General features: G+C 29.8%; 2 protein-coding genes across 2 annotated transcripts; one reads left to right on the top strand and one right to left on the bottom strand.

The window, feature by feature from the left end:
• The first annotated feature begins 3,499 nt into the window (after window positions 1–3,499).
• On the top strand, window positions 3,500–5,707 carry LOC106446434 (cyclin-D2-1-like). The gene is made up of 6 exons (XM_013888161.3): window positions 3,500–4,074; window positions 4,325–4,411; window positions 4,496–4,594; window positions 4,667–4,862; window positions 4,962–5,089; window positions 5,178–5,707. The coding sequence occupies exons 1-6, from the start codon at window positions 3,769–3,771 to the stop codon at window positions 5,427–5,429; spliced, it is 1,068 nt and encodes a 355-aa protein (XP_013743615.2). The 5' UTR covers window positions 3,500–3,768; the 3' UTR covers window positions 5,430–5,707.
• A 6,062-nt stretch (window positions 5,708–11,769) lies between these two features.
• Window positions 11,770–13,949, bottom strand: LOC106449794 (GLABRA2 expression modulator-like). Its single transcript, XM_013891490.3, has 4 exons — window positions 13,525–13,949; window positions 13,284–13,385; window positions 12,922–13,193; window positions 11,770–12,317 (listed from the first exon to the last, which is right to left on the bottom strand). Exons 1-4 carry the CDS (start codon window positions 13,850–13,852, stop codon window positions 12,129–12,131), a joined length of 891 nt encoding a protein of 296 aa, XP_013746944.2. The 5' UTR covers window positions 13,853–13,949; the 3' UTR covers window positions 11,770–12,128.
• Between the last annotated feature and the right edge of the window lie 912 nt (window positions 13,950–14,861).

Below are 14,861 nucleotides of genomic sequence, written 5' to 3'. Positions count from 1 at the left end.
ACCTGTTTATTTAGAAAATATATAACAAATAAAATCCACATTAAATTTTGAAAAAATAAAAATATATTATAGCGTGTCAAACATAACAAATATTAGATATATTAAACTTTAAAAATAATTAAATCCATGAATTCACGGACATCTACCTAGTTACTTATGACTTAGATACTTATTCAAAAACTTCAGGTAGTACTGAAATAAAAAAATTATTTATAAAATCAATGTAATTCGCAATTAATATTAATTTGAAAGTAAGTATGCATTATATTAGAATTCTAAAATGACCTTTATGTAATAAAAAAAAAGTTAAAGTGAACTCTTTGTTCAAAAGAGAAAATATATGTAATAACCAGTGGCGGAGGCAGCTTATTAGTTGATGGGATAATTGACCCACATGAAATTTAAAAAATATACTTTAAGTTTTACCATTTTTTTTATAAATGACCCCAATCAAATAACATTTTTGACCGCTATCACATTTTAGTTCAAATGCTGTCCACTCATATTTATGCAGTTTTCAATTAAAAAAATATTTTGACACCTATGATTAATTATCTTGCATCCGGCCACTGGTAAGAATGTTTTACTAATTTGAATAACCAATAATTTTTTATTTAAAATATTTGTATTTAGATTATTATACATTAGGTAATGATATATCAGTACATTTTGCAATCTTCTTAATCCGCGTACAATGTTTCAAAATATCATTTTTTTTGCAAAAAATAATACTAAATACATTAATAAATATGATTAATTAATACATTTTGAGTCCAGTTCAGTTCAGTAAATATCATAAATATGTGTTTATGTTAAAATCATAAATTTATACATACAGCTTATATAAAGTTTATACTAACATAGATAAATATATTTTTATCATTTGTTTTGTTTTGAATAAAATTCATATATAAAAAATTATTTAAATGATTTGATATTATTTCGTATTCAAAATATTTTGATACTATTTAATAAATCAATTCTATTAAAATAGAAGTCACAACTTCATTTCATGTGTGATATTTTAAGTTGGATCATTATTTTGAAAATTTATCAAATGTACATAGCTTCATTATAATATCTTTTAGTTATAATATCTTTTAATATCTTTATTTCTTATTGAAAACAAAACATAAATATTTATTTAAAAAATCTCTAACAAAATCTTTTAAAAATATTTTCAGTTGAATTTTAAAATTTATTTCCGAAAATTGATTAATTTAAATTTTAGTTATCATAAAATATAATCAGAAATTTAAATTTAGTTTAGTTTGATTTATAAAAGAAAATTAAAAATTATATAAAATATTTTAATGATAATAATAACAACTCAAAATTATAACTTTTCAAAAATATGTTTTACAAAGATTTTTAAAAGATTTTGTTAGAAAGCAATATCCATTTCTATTTAAATTTTAAAATAAAAATATCTTATTTATTAAACACATAAATCATGACTTATTATATGTGTGATTTTTTTTTAATTTAAACTATCTCTTAGAGGTCACAGCTTTAGATGCTTGTATCATGTAACATTACAATTTATGTCAATAATTTTTAACATAATCTAGTATTCTTATTAATGGTTAAAATTTAATTTATACCCCTTTCGTAGATGAAACTTTTAAGCTCTTTAAATATCGTATATATAAAGCTTTAGTCAACTATTATTAGCATTTATATATTCCATTGAGTTAAAAAAAACCATTTCATTTGAATATTTAAAAACTATACCAAATTAGTTTATTAATCACTATATATAAAGTATTACATCTCATACTGCAACCATAAATGGACGAACAATAGATATATGAAATGAATATATACATGAACGAATACATTAAACATGAACACACTTTTATCATATATATGCATACTAGCGTCATAGCATGAATAACCTATATATATCCAAAAAATTAATATTCCAACACTATTCTATATGAATAGAACACACATTTATCAAACTAGTTTAATATTACAGTATATAACATAATTCCAACAAATTTTAATTTTACTTCATATTTGATACTATTTTCAAACTTACCTACAAATTATTATAATTTTTCATAAATATCTTACATTTATTATAAAAAGAAAAAACTAACCCTCCCAAAATATTTATAAATATATATGAATTAGTTACATAATTTTATAAACTCAACTGAATTTACCACATAAATAATAAATCCTAAACTATAGGAATGAAACATTAAAAAATGTAAACAATCAATCCTTTAGTTGAGTTTTTTTAAAATGCTATCCAAGTTGGTGTATGTCAAGCAATTTCTCAAATAGGATTATACTACAAATTTATTTTGCAAGTACAAAATATTATAGTTTCTTTTCTTAAAAAAAGTTTTGTTGTTTTAATAGTATCCCAAAAAATTCATCTTTATTATATAGGTCGAGTTTAATTTAATTTCCATATAAATTCTAAATTTTAGAAATGAAACATAAAATTATGTAAAATAATATTGTTACATAATAATATTTACAAAATATTTTTTCTTTACAAAATACAAAAACTTATGTAAAATAGTATTGTTACATAATAATGTTATATAAATTATAATATTTTTAGTATAGAAAGAACAAAACCCACACGGATGTGCGAGTCAAGATCTAGTATATTATACATCATAATATTTCAGTATAAATAAATACTAAACATCAGGATTAAAAATATGTAGTTTATAATGACTAATAAAAATATGTAATGTTACTTGAAATAAAAGCTATTAAAAATAAAAGTTGAAAAAATATTTTTTAGAATATATATAATAACTACACTAGATTTTGATCCACACTTTGAAAAAAAGTGATTTGTTATTTGTTATAATCATATAAAAGTATATTTTAAAAATGAAATGTGTATTTGATTATAAAAACTTTTATTGTTATAATGGATTCACGATTTGGATTCTCAATTTCAAAATGTAATTAAGTTTCTCCTTCATATTTTATTTATATTATAGTATGACATCTCTTTTTGTACGACATTTCTTATGGAATAGTTAAAATTTCAGTGGTTGTACATAAAGGTTTTTTTTAATGATTTTGTATATATTGTGAATTGGGATGTAGGTTTTGTTAGGGATTTTATGGATGAAAATGAAATCCACATTAATGCTTATAATATATTTAGTTTCCAGTTGGTTACTAACTATCTGCTTCCAAATATTAATGTGACTGGTTATCAAAATCATGATATCTGATTGGTTGCAAATTTATTTGGCGAATTGATTTAAAAATTATTCTAAAAAGGCAAAGGCATACCATGTGGTAAATGTTAACTAAGAGCAATATTTTACTCTGAGATTTTGCTTTAATAATATAGATAAATTATTTAAAATTATAAACCAGGAATTGAAGTTTTAACCATAATCCGTTAAAACTGGAATTACACATAACTCAAAATAAATTGCAGAGGTAAAAGTTGCACATATTGTGCATACAATATCTTAATGTTAATGAATAGTATTTAATACATTTCCAAAATGTCTCTGTAGTGTATATTCTGTGTATCACATTTCGACTCTACGCAGAGTGGACTCTCCCCCCCTCTCTACCCTAAAACACACTCACCCACTTCCTCCTCTTCCTCTTCTCTCTTCCCATGAAAATCGCAGCTCTTGGAAACATAAACTCCTCACAAATCTCCCTTCTTGATCACTTTTGAGTTTTGTCCGAACGCTCTGAAACTTTTGAGACCACCAAATAAACGATAAAGAAAAGGATTGAAAACACACAGAACCAAAGATCAAACTCATGGCTGAGAATCTCACTTGTGGAGAAACCAGCGATTCATGGATCACTGACAACGACGATGAAACCACCATCCCTGGCGGCGGGTTTACGAACGATAATCACCAACTTTTTAGTAAAGACGATAACTTTAACGGCGACGGATCAATTCCGATGATGGGTTCTCCGTCGTCGCCGAGAGAGGAGAGAATCAGAGAGATGTTGGAGCGAGAGGTTGAGTTTTCGCCAGGAGATGAGTATCTCAAGAGGCTGCGTTCTGGGGATTGGGAGTTGCGTCTTAGAAACCAAGCTCTGGATTGGATTTTAAAGGTTTTTTTTATCCTTTTTTTGATCTTTTATGTCAAAAAAACATCAAATCTGGTTTTGTCTGATTTTGAGTTTCTTGTCTGATCAGTTGATAGATCAGTTTAAAAGAGGCTTTCTGATGATTAGATGTCTTGAATTGGAAAAAAAACACACTTTTGAGATCTTCTCATTAGATTGAGATTTTGATCTGTTTGAGTAACTGAGTGTTTTGTCTTTAATACTTATTATTGTTGTTGTTGTTGTCTGAAAACAGGCTTGTGCTCATTACAATTTTGGAACGCTGTGCATATGTCTTTCCATGAACTACTTGGATCGGTTCTTAGCATCCTATGACTTGCCAGTAAGTAATATTCATCTTCTTCACTCTTGGATTGGTTTTTCTAATTACTAATCGTGTGTGTATATGTGTATTGAAATTGCATAGAAGGACAAGACTTGGGCTGTTCAGTTGCTAGCTGTCTCTTGCTTATCATTAGCAGCCAAAATGGAAGAATCAGATGTGCCTCAAACTGTTGAATTACAGGTGCAATACACATTAATAACTCAGACCTTGTAACTAGTTTAGTGAGTATTGAAAATGTTATTGAATGAGCAGGTGGGAGATCCCAAGTTTGTTTTTGAGGCCAAAACGATTAAAAGGATGGAACTTTTGGTACTCAACACTTTGAATTGGAGACTGCAAGCTCTAACTCCCTTCTCCTTCATTGATTATTTCATTTACAAGACCAACGGTCACGTGTCAGAGAATTTGATCTATAGATCGTCACAGTTCATCTTGAACACCACTAAAGGTGCGTTCTTTGTTTGATCAGAAGCAAAAGCTATAACAGTCTTTCCATGTTTGCAACTAACTTGCTCTGTTTACTATTTGAAAAAAAAATTGAATGCAGCAATTGAATTCTTGGACTTCAGGCCTTCTGAGGTAGCTGCAGCAGCTGCAATGTCTGCTTCCATTTCAGGAGAAATAAAGTGCATTGATGACGATAAGACGTTGTCTAATCTCACATATGTCAAACAGGTAAAACCCATCTGATTTATTGTTTCAAGTTCGCACATTTCATCAAGTGATGGAATCTGATCAATGGCCCATTGTCCTTGTTTGGCAGGAGAGGGTGATGGGATGCTTGAGTCTGATGAGGAGCCTCACAGGGGAACAAGTGCCCGGAGCTGCTAAATTATCGCCGCAGCAACCGAGGTTAACGGCTAGGGTGGTGCCAGTGAGTCCAATTGGAGTGTTGGAAGCAACATGTTTGAGCTATAAGAGTGATGAGAGAACACTCGAGTCATGTACCAATTCCTCACAGAGTAGTCCAGACACCAACAACAACAATAGCAACAAGAGGAGGAGAAAACAATGAGAGAGGAATAAAGTTTATACAATTGATTTTCAACACCAAACCATAAGGGTCATGACATTTGAGGTTCTTTTCATTTTTGGTTTATTCCTTTTTTCACATAAATTACTTTTATTTCTCTCTTTAATTTCTCATCTTCAATCAGAAAATTGGATTGGAAATAAGAGTTTTGTGTGAGAGAGAGAGGAAAAATAAAGAGGGATCTGTAAGGTGGCAGTCAATAAGTCATTATTGAGGATGATGAGGTTCATGTTCTTGCTCCAAGGGATTTTTTTCTGCTACATTAGATCAAAAATATATGAAAATAAAAAAGATAAAGAGAATCAAGTTTTTGAGATTTTTGGACCGTAAATCTAGATATTCCAAATTTTAAAATTATATGTTTTGGTTTATTTTAATTATATAAACGAAAATGTTTAATCATATATAAATGAAAAAGTTATTTATCTTTTTCGTAGGAGTTATTGGTTGGTGTATTTTGATGGATTTGAAAATCCAAACTAAATCTAATGTTATTGGTTATATGATTTTAAAATATGTATTGAAATCATGTGTTATTCGTTTAATGATTCATAAATTATAATTCAAATCAAGTGTTATTCGTTTAATGATTCATAAATTCTAATTCAAATCAAAAGTTATTCAATCATACGGATTTACTAATTGATTTGATTTCATAATGTATTTGAATGGATTTCTTTGTGAAAAATACAAATGCCCAAATCCGGAGGTTTTGTAAATACTAATCTGAAAAAATTTGAAAATTTGTATATTTTACTTGGATTTATAAATACTATATGAATTTCTAAATCAATAAAAATATATAAACCAATAACACCTCCTCATCTAAATTACTTTTATTAATGATTTTTTTTTTAATTTATCTTTATAATGTATAAAAGCTTTAAATAAAATTTCAGAATACTTTCAAACATAATTTGTTTGCAATAGGGATTTTTTGGTTTTATCACTTTATGTGATTAAATTGACTCGGTATTACTATTAACTTTTATTTTTCCTGGTTTGAGGAAAATATTTAATTGGTCTGGAGGAAAATTGCATGTTTTGGGGATTGGAGAAAGGAAAGCCATAATGGGCCCCGTAAAGAGGTGTTAGTGGGCCCACTAATTTTTGTATTGACTATGCGACCGGTCAACATCTCTTCTTGCTCTCTCCTTCCTCGTGTTCAGAAAAAACTAATATTCTGAGCACAAGAAGAAGCCTTGGGAATCTCCTCTGTTACTTTGTCATAGTATTTATTTTTGACATTATATATTCGTACATATTCTCTTGCAGCTTAATATTATTATTATATAATCAAAATAGTTTAACATGATGGCTACCCACATACGTACATCTTCCAAAGTACTCAAGTACACATAAACAAAATGTGTACTACTAAATTTTTCTTAATAAGCAACAAGTTTTTGATGATTGGATTATTCAACGGTTACATTACATGATCAGTTAGATGGTATAAATCTGATTCACCAATAATGACAAAAGACAAATATTTTCATTTTTGATTTAGTTAGTGTGATTTAGCTTCATTGCTTTGATCTTGCAAACTTGAGACGTAGTAAAATATTCCAGATAGGAAAAAGTGGGGTTTAACAACTCTAGATAATATATTTGTTTAAGAAAAACATATTTAGGTAAACAATTTAAGTAGTTAGATCGAGATGGGTGTAAAACGAGATGAGCATCTTCTTGGGGGGTTAAAAGTATCTATATGCATGTTTGTGTGCAGAGTTAAATTGCTTCACTTACTTCCATTATGACAACTTTATAGCTATTGTACGACCGTATTAAAAAGATTAATTACTTGCTAGTTGCTCGTACTAGAGGCCGACCCTTACCATATGGGACTGTATATCTAGTTAATGAGCTTAATATACTAGTAACAAGTTTCGAGATTAGTAAAAAAACACTCAGCCTACTTCATTATTGTTCTTGTATGAGCATTAGCTATTAGCTAGCTACTCTCTTCCTAGATTTGCCAGAAAAGACTATTCCTAGACATTATGTATGTGTCAGTTCTTATGGTTCAGTAGTCAAGAAAAACAAATGTGATCAATCAACCTCTAACAACACCAAATACACGTTACATTATATACTCCATCAAACATCACCACTTATTTGTTGATACATTATAGTAAGAGTCTTCATTTTAGTTACGAAAAGTTATTGAAAGTTGTAACTTCAGAACATCATTCAAAATAATTGGTTGGTTTAAATTAAACACCAAAAATGTGTACGAGATTCTCCTCTCAATGCAGGATTCTGTTGAAGAGAGTATTAAAAGTTACACTCTATAATTGGCGACAACATATTGGTATGATCAATATTTATGGGTAGTACTGAACATTAATTCTAGGTTTTCCTATACTTCTCAATGGTATTTTTCTTCACATTTATAGTTTATTGTGTATATTCACATAAATGGAACTATTTTTGTTCATAACAACATTTTCTAAGTTAAACAAGTGTATAAAAATGATTTCTACTATTATCATTATTGTGCTCACCACCCGAGTGCAAATCTGTAGAAGGCATGTTGTTGATATTTGTATTAAATGTAAATGTAATCTGTAAAACAATTTTCTTTATAAGAGACAGTCCTGATATGATTGTCATTTGAAATATTTTTATATAAGTGCGTATGTGTATTGCAGCAGCAACTAACTGGTCATGTATTCATGTGCATGATGTCAGAGAGGTGTTTTTGATTGATAAGAAACAAAATAAATTAAAACTACACATCTTTCAATAATTTCCTAAATAAAATAAAGATCCAAAAATTTGGAACATCTTACTTGGCTCTCTTTGTATACTTGAATGTATGTAATATATGTAAATTCATAATAAAAAAACAAATTCGAGAAGAATAATTTATATGATCCTTTTTCCATGCAATAAAAGGAGAAGCATCATATGAAGAGTGAAAGAGGACTAAAGTCTTTTTTTTTTTGTCAACAAGAGGACTATAAGTCTATTGAGTATATTTCCCGCCCCTCAAAAAAGGTCTTCTAAATATTTATCTTCAAACTACAGTTGTAGAAAGAAGTCTTTAAATTAAAAAAGTCTTTAAATTACATCACGTATCAAAATTAATACCAATTTCGAGATCTGCAAATGCCAATAATGTGCTTTCAAATTGATCGCCTTCGGTCAGTATATATCAATAATTTGCGGTTTCCTTTTGATAAGGATAAAATGGAAAAGACCTATATTTTTAGAATAACTTTTACTCAATTTTAATTGCTTTAAATAATATTTTTTTAAAAATATTTAGATTTTTTCTTACTAGTTATGAAATTATGTCAAATTATATTGAAGAGTTGTGATATCGGATTTCAGCGCAGTATGGCTAAGAATAAATCAAACTAATCCAGTTATATACTTGCCTTTAATTTCACCTATTTGATATACTTATTATAGACTAGTGAGTACATTTTTTCTTTTTGGTTAATTCCACAAGGGAATCGAATCTAGTTTGATATCGTGATTTCAGGCATAACTTTTAACTTTAGTGTTCGGAATAATTATACATTTCGGTAATATCTATAAACTGTATTTTAATATTTATAAAATCTCTAATGTAATGTATATATAAGCTATAATGTAATGTAAGTTGCTGCATGCGGCATGCCTGGTCAATTTTCTTAATTACAAACTTAACTAACTATTTTAGATTGGAATTTGTTTAATATTGTCGACAAACAAATAAGACACTGCACTTTGTCTAACCATTATGTACTAATAAATTTTCATCAGCTTATATTATGCAAATGGAATCCATGATATAAACTGATTAGGATTAGTTTTAAAAAAAATACAGGATATAAAAAACACATTTGAGTCTGTAAATTCTTTGCTGTCAAAAAAAAAAAAAAAAAGACATAAGTTTTTTCTATGACATGTTTTTAACAATATATAGGAACTTACACTAGATTGAATAAGATCTCTAACTAATATCCGCAAGAGAGATTTTGGTTCTCGTGAACATTAACTTCTTATAATTTTATTCCTACGAAACCTCTTCATCAACTTTTGATCACCACATTTGCAGATTTAATAATCCGAAATTAGTGATTTATTTATGCTATTCCTTAAAGGGAAAAGAAAAAAAAAAGTAAAATGGGGGATAAAGGTTTAAAAGAAAAAACAAGGGTCAAAATGTAGAAAGTGGAAAAGCCTGTGAGAGTGCATGTAGAAAATCGTTCCACATGTGATAAAAGAGTGATCAGTGTGGTGGACCTTTCATAAACTTACCCCAAGCTTCACAGAATTTGAGCCTCTCTTTGCTCTTTGGCCCTCACTTTCTTGCTTTTCCCCTTTGTCACGCTCAGTTTTTTTTTTTTTTTTTTGATTCACGTTTTTGTAGTTTTGACATATTCATTATAGGAATCTATTGAGTTCTGCTATCATTGCCATGTTATGTGTGAGTTGTAGACTTGTAGACTATGGAAAACTAATAATATCGCATACATAAACTACCTTGGTAAATTTATTTAATGAAAGTACCTTACAGTTAAATTTATGTAGAAAATTGTCATTGTTTCTATGTATACTATTAACGATTCAATCTATTCTATGAAAATAGAAGTCACAACCTCATTTTATGTGTAAATTTTTTAAGTTAGATCATCCCTTAGAAAACTATTTAAATAAATTTTTGTGTACACATTTAAATTATTTTAAAAATTCTTAGAAAACCAAATAGATATTCTCATATTTTCTCTGAATTACATCTGAATAAAATATTTTCATATCTTTTTATTTACAATATAAATATATATTTTTTTTCATTAAAGCAAATATTTTAAAATATTTAATTACTTTAGTATTTATTTAAAATATAAATGTATATTTTTTTCACTTAAAAAACTTTTTTTAATATTTAATTATTTTCGTAAAATATTAAAATATAATGTATATTTAATTTTTACTAAAAAACTTTTTAAGTATCTAATTAATTTTTTAATTATATTAAACTCATGTACAATTTTGTATTAAATTTGTGATATTAATTTAACATAATGTTTTTCAATTAAATCTTTCATCTCTAAAAGTTAGGATTTGTTAATTTAGAATTTTCTACCACAATATTGAAAATATGTTATCAATATGAATGATCGATTTACAAATGTTATTTTGAAAGTGCATTCAGTTTCTGTTATTAAATTTACTGGCCGATTTAGTTTTATTTTTCAATAACAGAAGTATATGGTTGCTTTGTTTGCAAAAAGATAATCAAGCTTATTTTAAATAGACCATATTCATATATTATTGATTAATATAATTATTTTTGTTTCTTTTATATTGTGCAATTTTGAATGTGCAATAGCTATTGTACCAATTTATGTCATTAACATAAATGACAGATGAATGATTGAAAAATATATTTCATATGAATATTTTTATTTTCAGTGTGGTATTTATCAAATGTAGTTGTAGGTTTAAGTGTTAATTATATAACATGAACACGATGTATGATATATGAAGAATTGTAAATAAAAGTTTCACACTGAAAGATTAATTGTAAATAATCAAAGAGTTTTGGAGTAGAAAATTTAAATCACCAATAGACAACATAAGAAACCTCAAAAACATAGATAATAAAGATATAATTAAGGTTTAAAATAAGAGAGATATCACTAGTAATATGATAAATGTTAAAATTATATACCACAAATTATGTAAATCAAATACTCCCTCTGTTCCTAAAAGTAGGATGTTTTATAGACTTTTGATGTTTCAATATATAAGATGTTTTCATTTTTCAAGGTAACTTTTACTTTATTAAAAAATGTGTACCCAATCATATTTTAATAGTCTATTTTGTAATTGGTTGAGTACAATTAATTTATAGTTTTAATGATATTTTCTAGACAAAAAGTAGTTTTCTTAATATGTGTGTTTCTACCTAAACATCCTATTTTCAGGAACAGAGGGAGTATATATATATATATATATAAAATGAAAATAATCACCCGTACGATTGTGCTAGTGAAGATCTAGTTCCAATATTAAAATTTGAAAGGGCCAAGAAAAAGAAGGGATCTTTTTTTTTTGTCACGATAAAAAAAGGGACCATTTACCAAAATTCAGGTGGAAACTGATGAATCATAGAAGTTAAGGACCACTTTATAGTACTACAGATAATTTTGAAGTAGAGAAACCGTGAACAGATTCAGGAGAAGAGGTTAAAAAGCAAAACAAAAAGTGGTCCGGTCCTTAGTGATGGTGAAACACATTTGAACTGTACAAGTTCGGTAAGTGATTCAATGAAACCAATGCTTTGAAATAACTTCACTGGTTTTCGATACATCAAAATAAGGAACCAAGAACGTTATATATACTGATGATTTCAAGAACTCAAAGGCAGTTAGGAGTCTTACATTTTGACTATTATAATAAGTTGCATCACACACACACACACACACACACACGTCATGGTCTTTCTCAACGCCGTTATACAACAATCAACAACACACCTAATGGAAAGATATGGCACAAAAGACAGACATGATATAGCAAAAAGAATTTAAGAGATTATATATTTATGCAAATAATGTTAATCGAGTCTTCTGTAATCATATAACTAAGCAAAAAGAAAAAGAAAAAGTATCTCAATCATCAATAGGCTTAAAATGGTCATCAAAGAATCCACCAAGTGTGTGTGTGTGTATCAATCACTCACACTGACCGTAAACCACTGTCTTGCAAAGATTCTTGCAGAGAGGTGACAGCGCCTTCATAGTTCAAGAAACCCATGAACCAGAACTCATGATTGTCTACTGAAATCACCTGTATGTACTTCTCTGCAGGATTCACTATGCTTGCTGATGGATTCACTGCTTTAAGTTGATGTAATGGTATAACCACCTGTTTAAACAAACAAGACACCAAAAGTGTTAATCAAGCAAAAGTTTATTGAAATGTATAAAACAAAGAACAAGAGATGAAAGCTGACGCTCATCGTAGCAAAGTTTATTGCACTGACAAACTGATGCTAACGAGTAACAAGTGTAACCAAGTTTTAGTCAAGCAAGTTTACTGAAATGAGTAAACAATTTAAATTATCAAGAGACGAAAGCTGATGCTCATTCTACCAAGTTTATAGCATTGACTACAAGATTTAAACTGATGCTAACGTATAGAATGGTTTCGGGGTAATAAAAGATGAAAACTGACGCTATCGCATTACTAGAAACAAATATCATAACGAGGCCATTGTCTTAACAACCAAGCAAAGATGACACAAAGTGTTGATTTATAGTTACTGTAGCAAGTTAGATCTACTGAACCTAAAGTCCCATGACTTTATTATGACTTGGATGTATAAAACCATGATGAAGCCATAACAAAATGAATCTAAAGTCCATGGCTTTATCACTATAACTACAGCTTCTCCTAGAGGTCACTCTCCACAAACGATTCATAACGAGACATTAATTTTGATTAGACAACACGTGTGGCATTATATTACCTTGTAGTAGCTCCATTGGGTTTGACCATCATTTTTGTAAGAAAGAGGGTTGTCACTAGAGTAAGCAAGCTTAGCATTGGATACGTACAGAACTCCCATAACAGGGCCAGCTGAGGTGGACAAGTAACACGCAAAAGAGTTCAACAGCTCTTCTTCTGGATCGGTCTCAAAGGTTTGTCGGAAAATCTTCTCGTACCCTCCTTCTGCAAGAACCTTAGTACTCTGCGCGATTCTTCCCATAGCAGCATCGGCAAAACTCGGAGCAGTTCTCACTGGTTGGAACATAAGAGACATCACTCAAAAGTACAAACATCATTAAGACAAGATGATCATATTGTAATAATAATAAAAAAAGAACTTACGATGCTGCCACGTGTTCCCCGCGAGGCTCTCCGTCTTCTTTGCAGCTTCAGCAACTTTCCTTCCCCATCTCCCAAGCGCTCCTTTAACAGTCTCCATCGTATCTGCTCCAATTATAAATAAATAAAAAAGATCAAAAGTTTAAATCCGAACCGGGTCACGGGTCGGGCCGGGTTTGAAAACATTAATAAAAGGCTAGGACACACAACGTGACCGTTACGAAACCTAATATACACTCTTAACCTTTTAATGAAGCATCGGTTGTCTCTGGGGGAGAACGAGCAATGTACGGGTTAGATCCGGCCGGGTAAGACGAATGATCCGGTTCCTGAGACCCGGAAACCAATTCGGGGCTCCAATGGACGTTTTTCTTCGATCCAGTTCGAACCGGCGGTTGCGCCGTTGTTGGATCGCTCCCTTTCGTCTCGATTTCAATCTCGATGCTCGCATTGTCGCCTCCCTTCTTCGGTCCTTGATCCGTAGCTTTCGGATCGACGATCGGCGACGGGTTTGGATTCTGCGCAATCTTCACTTCGATATCTGACTTAGGCGGCGGCGGCGGCGGCTCCATCGTTTAGAAAAGGTTATCTCGCGGACGGATCGTGGCGCGTAAGGTAATAATCGGTGTGTGGGTCGTTGAGACGGAGTTTGAATTAATTATTTATTTAATTTGGGAGAGCTTTTGGAATGTTAAATAGGGAGGACGGGATTACCGGGAAGACAGGTGACGAACCGTAACAAGTGATTGGCATTTTTAAGCGGCGATGCGAGATTTTTGGACCGGGTTTAACCGGTGGTAGATTGTCATGTCTCTCTACGTTTTTTTTCTTCCTCTCTACGTTACATGTGATGTGACCATAATTATGATGGTACATTGATCATTTTGTAACATAACTAAAATGTAATGCAATATTGTTATTCAGAAAGAGAGGAATTTAAATGTTTGAAAGAGATTGTCTGGAGATTGTTTCTTGAAATGTAAATATGGTTTAAGTAAGAAAAAGATGGCTTAAGTATCAAAACAAAAAAAACCTTCTTCGACCATTCATGTGTTTGTTAGCTCTGTAAGCAGTGCACTTTCTGATAGATAATTAGAAATATCTATAACTTTAATCATGAGTCCATGACTAGTAGTAAGGCGCGCCATGTTCATTTCTGAATCCAAATGCTTTACATTTTGGTAAAAATGCTCAGTTATGACTAGTATTAAGTTTAGTTCTAGGTTTGGAGCAAATGTATATTTAAAAAAAAAGTATTGTGCTATGTCAAGTCAGGGTATTTAACAGTCCAAAATATTAATGTAGCAACCAAAATTTTAAGCAATAAACGGAACCTTAACACGTTTAAGAATTATACTTCATGTACTCTAGAGTTGTACCAGTGAGTGAGATTAGTGCATGTAGACATCTTGAGGCAGATCGGTTTTGCCTCTAAATGTACCTTTTTAATTTATTATCCGCATATATCAGGCGTTGTCGGCCAATCCATTGGTTTCATACGTTGCTTATTCAACTGCATTTTTTTTAGTCAATTTCCCTCTAAAATCTTAAACAAGTTGTGTGCAGGTTAAAGAGATAAAA

This window comes from Brassica napus, chromosome A4, assembly GCF_020379485.1.
Source record: "Brassica napus cultivar Da-Ae chromosome A4, Da-Ae, whole genome shotgun sequence".
NCBI lineage: Eukaryota > Viridiplantae > Streptophyta > Magnoliopsida > Brassicales > Brassicaceae > Brassica > Brassica napus.
This window is presented reverse-complemented; position numbering and strand designations above follow the sequence as displayed.

Excerpts from the sequence above, each read along its gene's own strand:
- LOC106446434 (XM_013888161.3), top strand. The coding sequence starts at position 3,769 with ATGGCTGAGAATCTCACTTGTGGAGAAACCAGCGATTCATGGATCACT. Across the intron at positions 4,075-4,324 it reads CTCTGGATTGGATTTTAAAG|GCTTGTGCTCATTACAATTT; the intron begins GTTTTTTTTATC and ends GTCTGAAAACAG. Across the intron at positions 4,412-4,495 it reads TAGCATCCTATGACTTGCCA|AAGGACAAGACTTGGGCTGT; the intron begins GTAAGTAATATT and ends GAAATTGCATAG.
- LOC106449794 (XM_013891490.3), bottom strand. The coding sequence starts at position 13,852 with ATGGAGCCGCCGCCGCCGCCGCCTAAGTCAGATATCGAAGTGAAGATT. Across the intron at positions 13,386-13,524 it reads AACCGATGCTTCATTAAAAG|ATACGATGGAGACTGTTAAA; the intron begins GTTAAGAGTGTA and ends TAATTGGAGCAG. Across the intron at positions 12,318-12,921 it reads CCCAATGGAGCTACTACAAG|GTGGTTATACCATTACATCA; the intron begins GTAATATAATGC and ends TTGTTTAAACAG.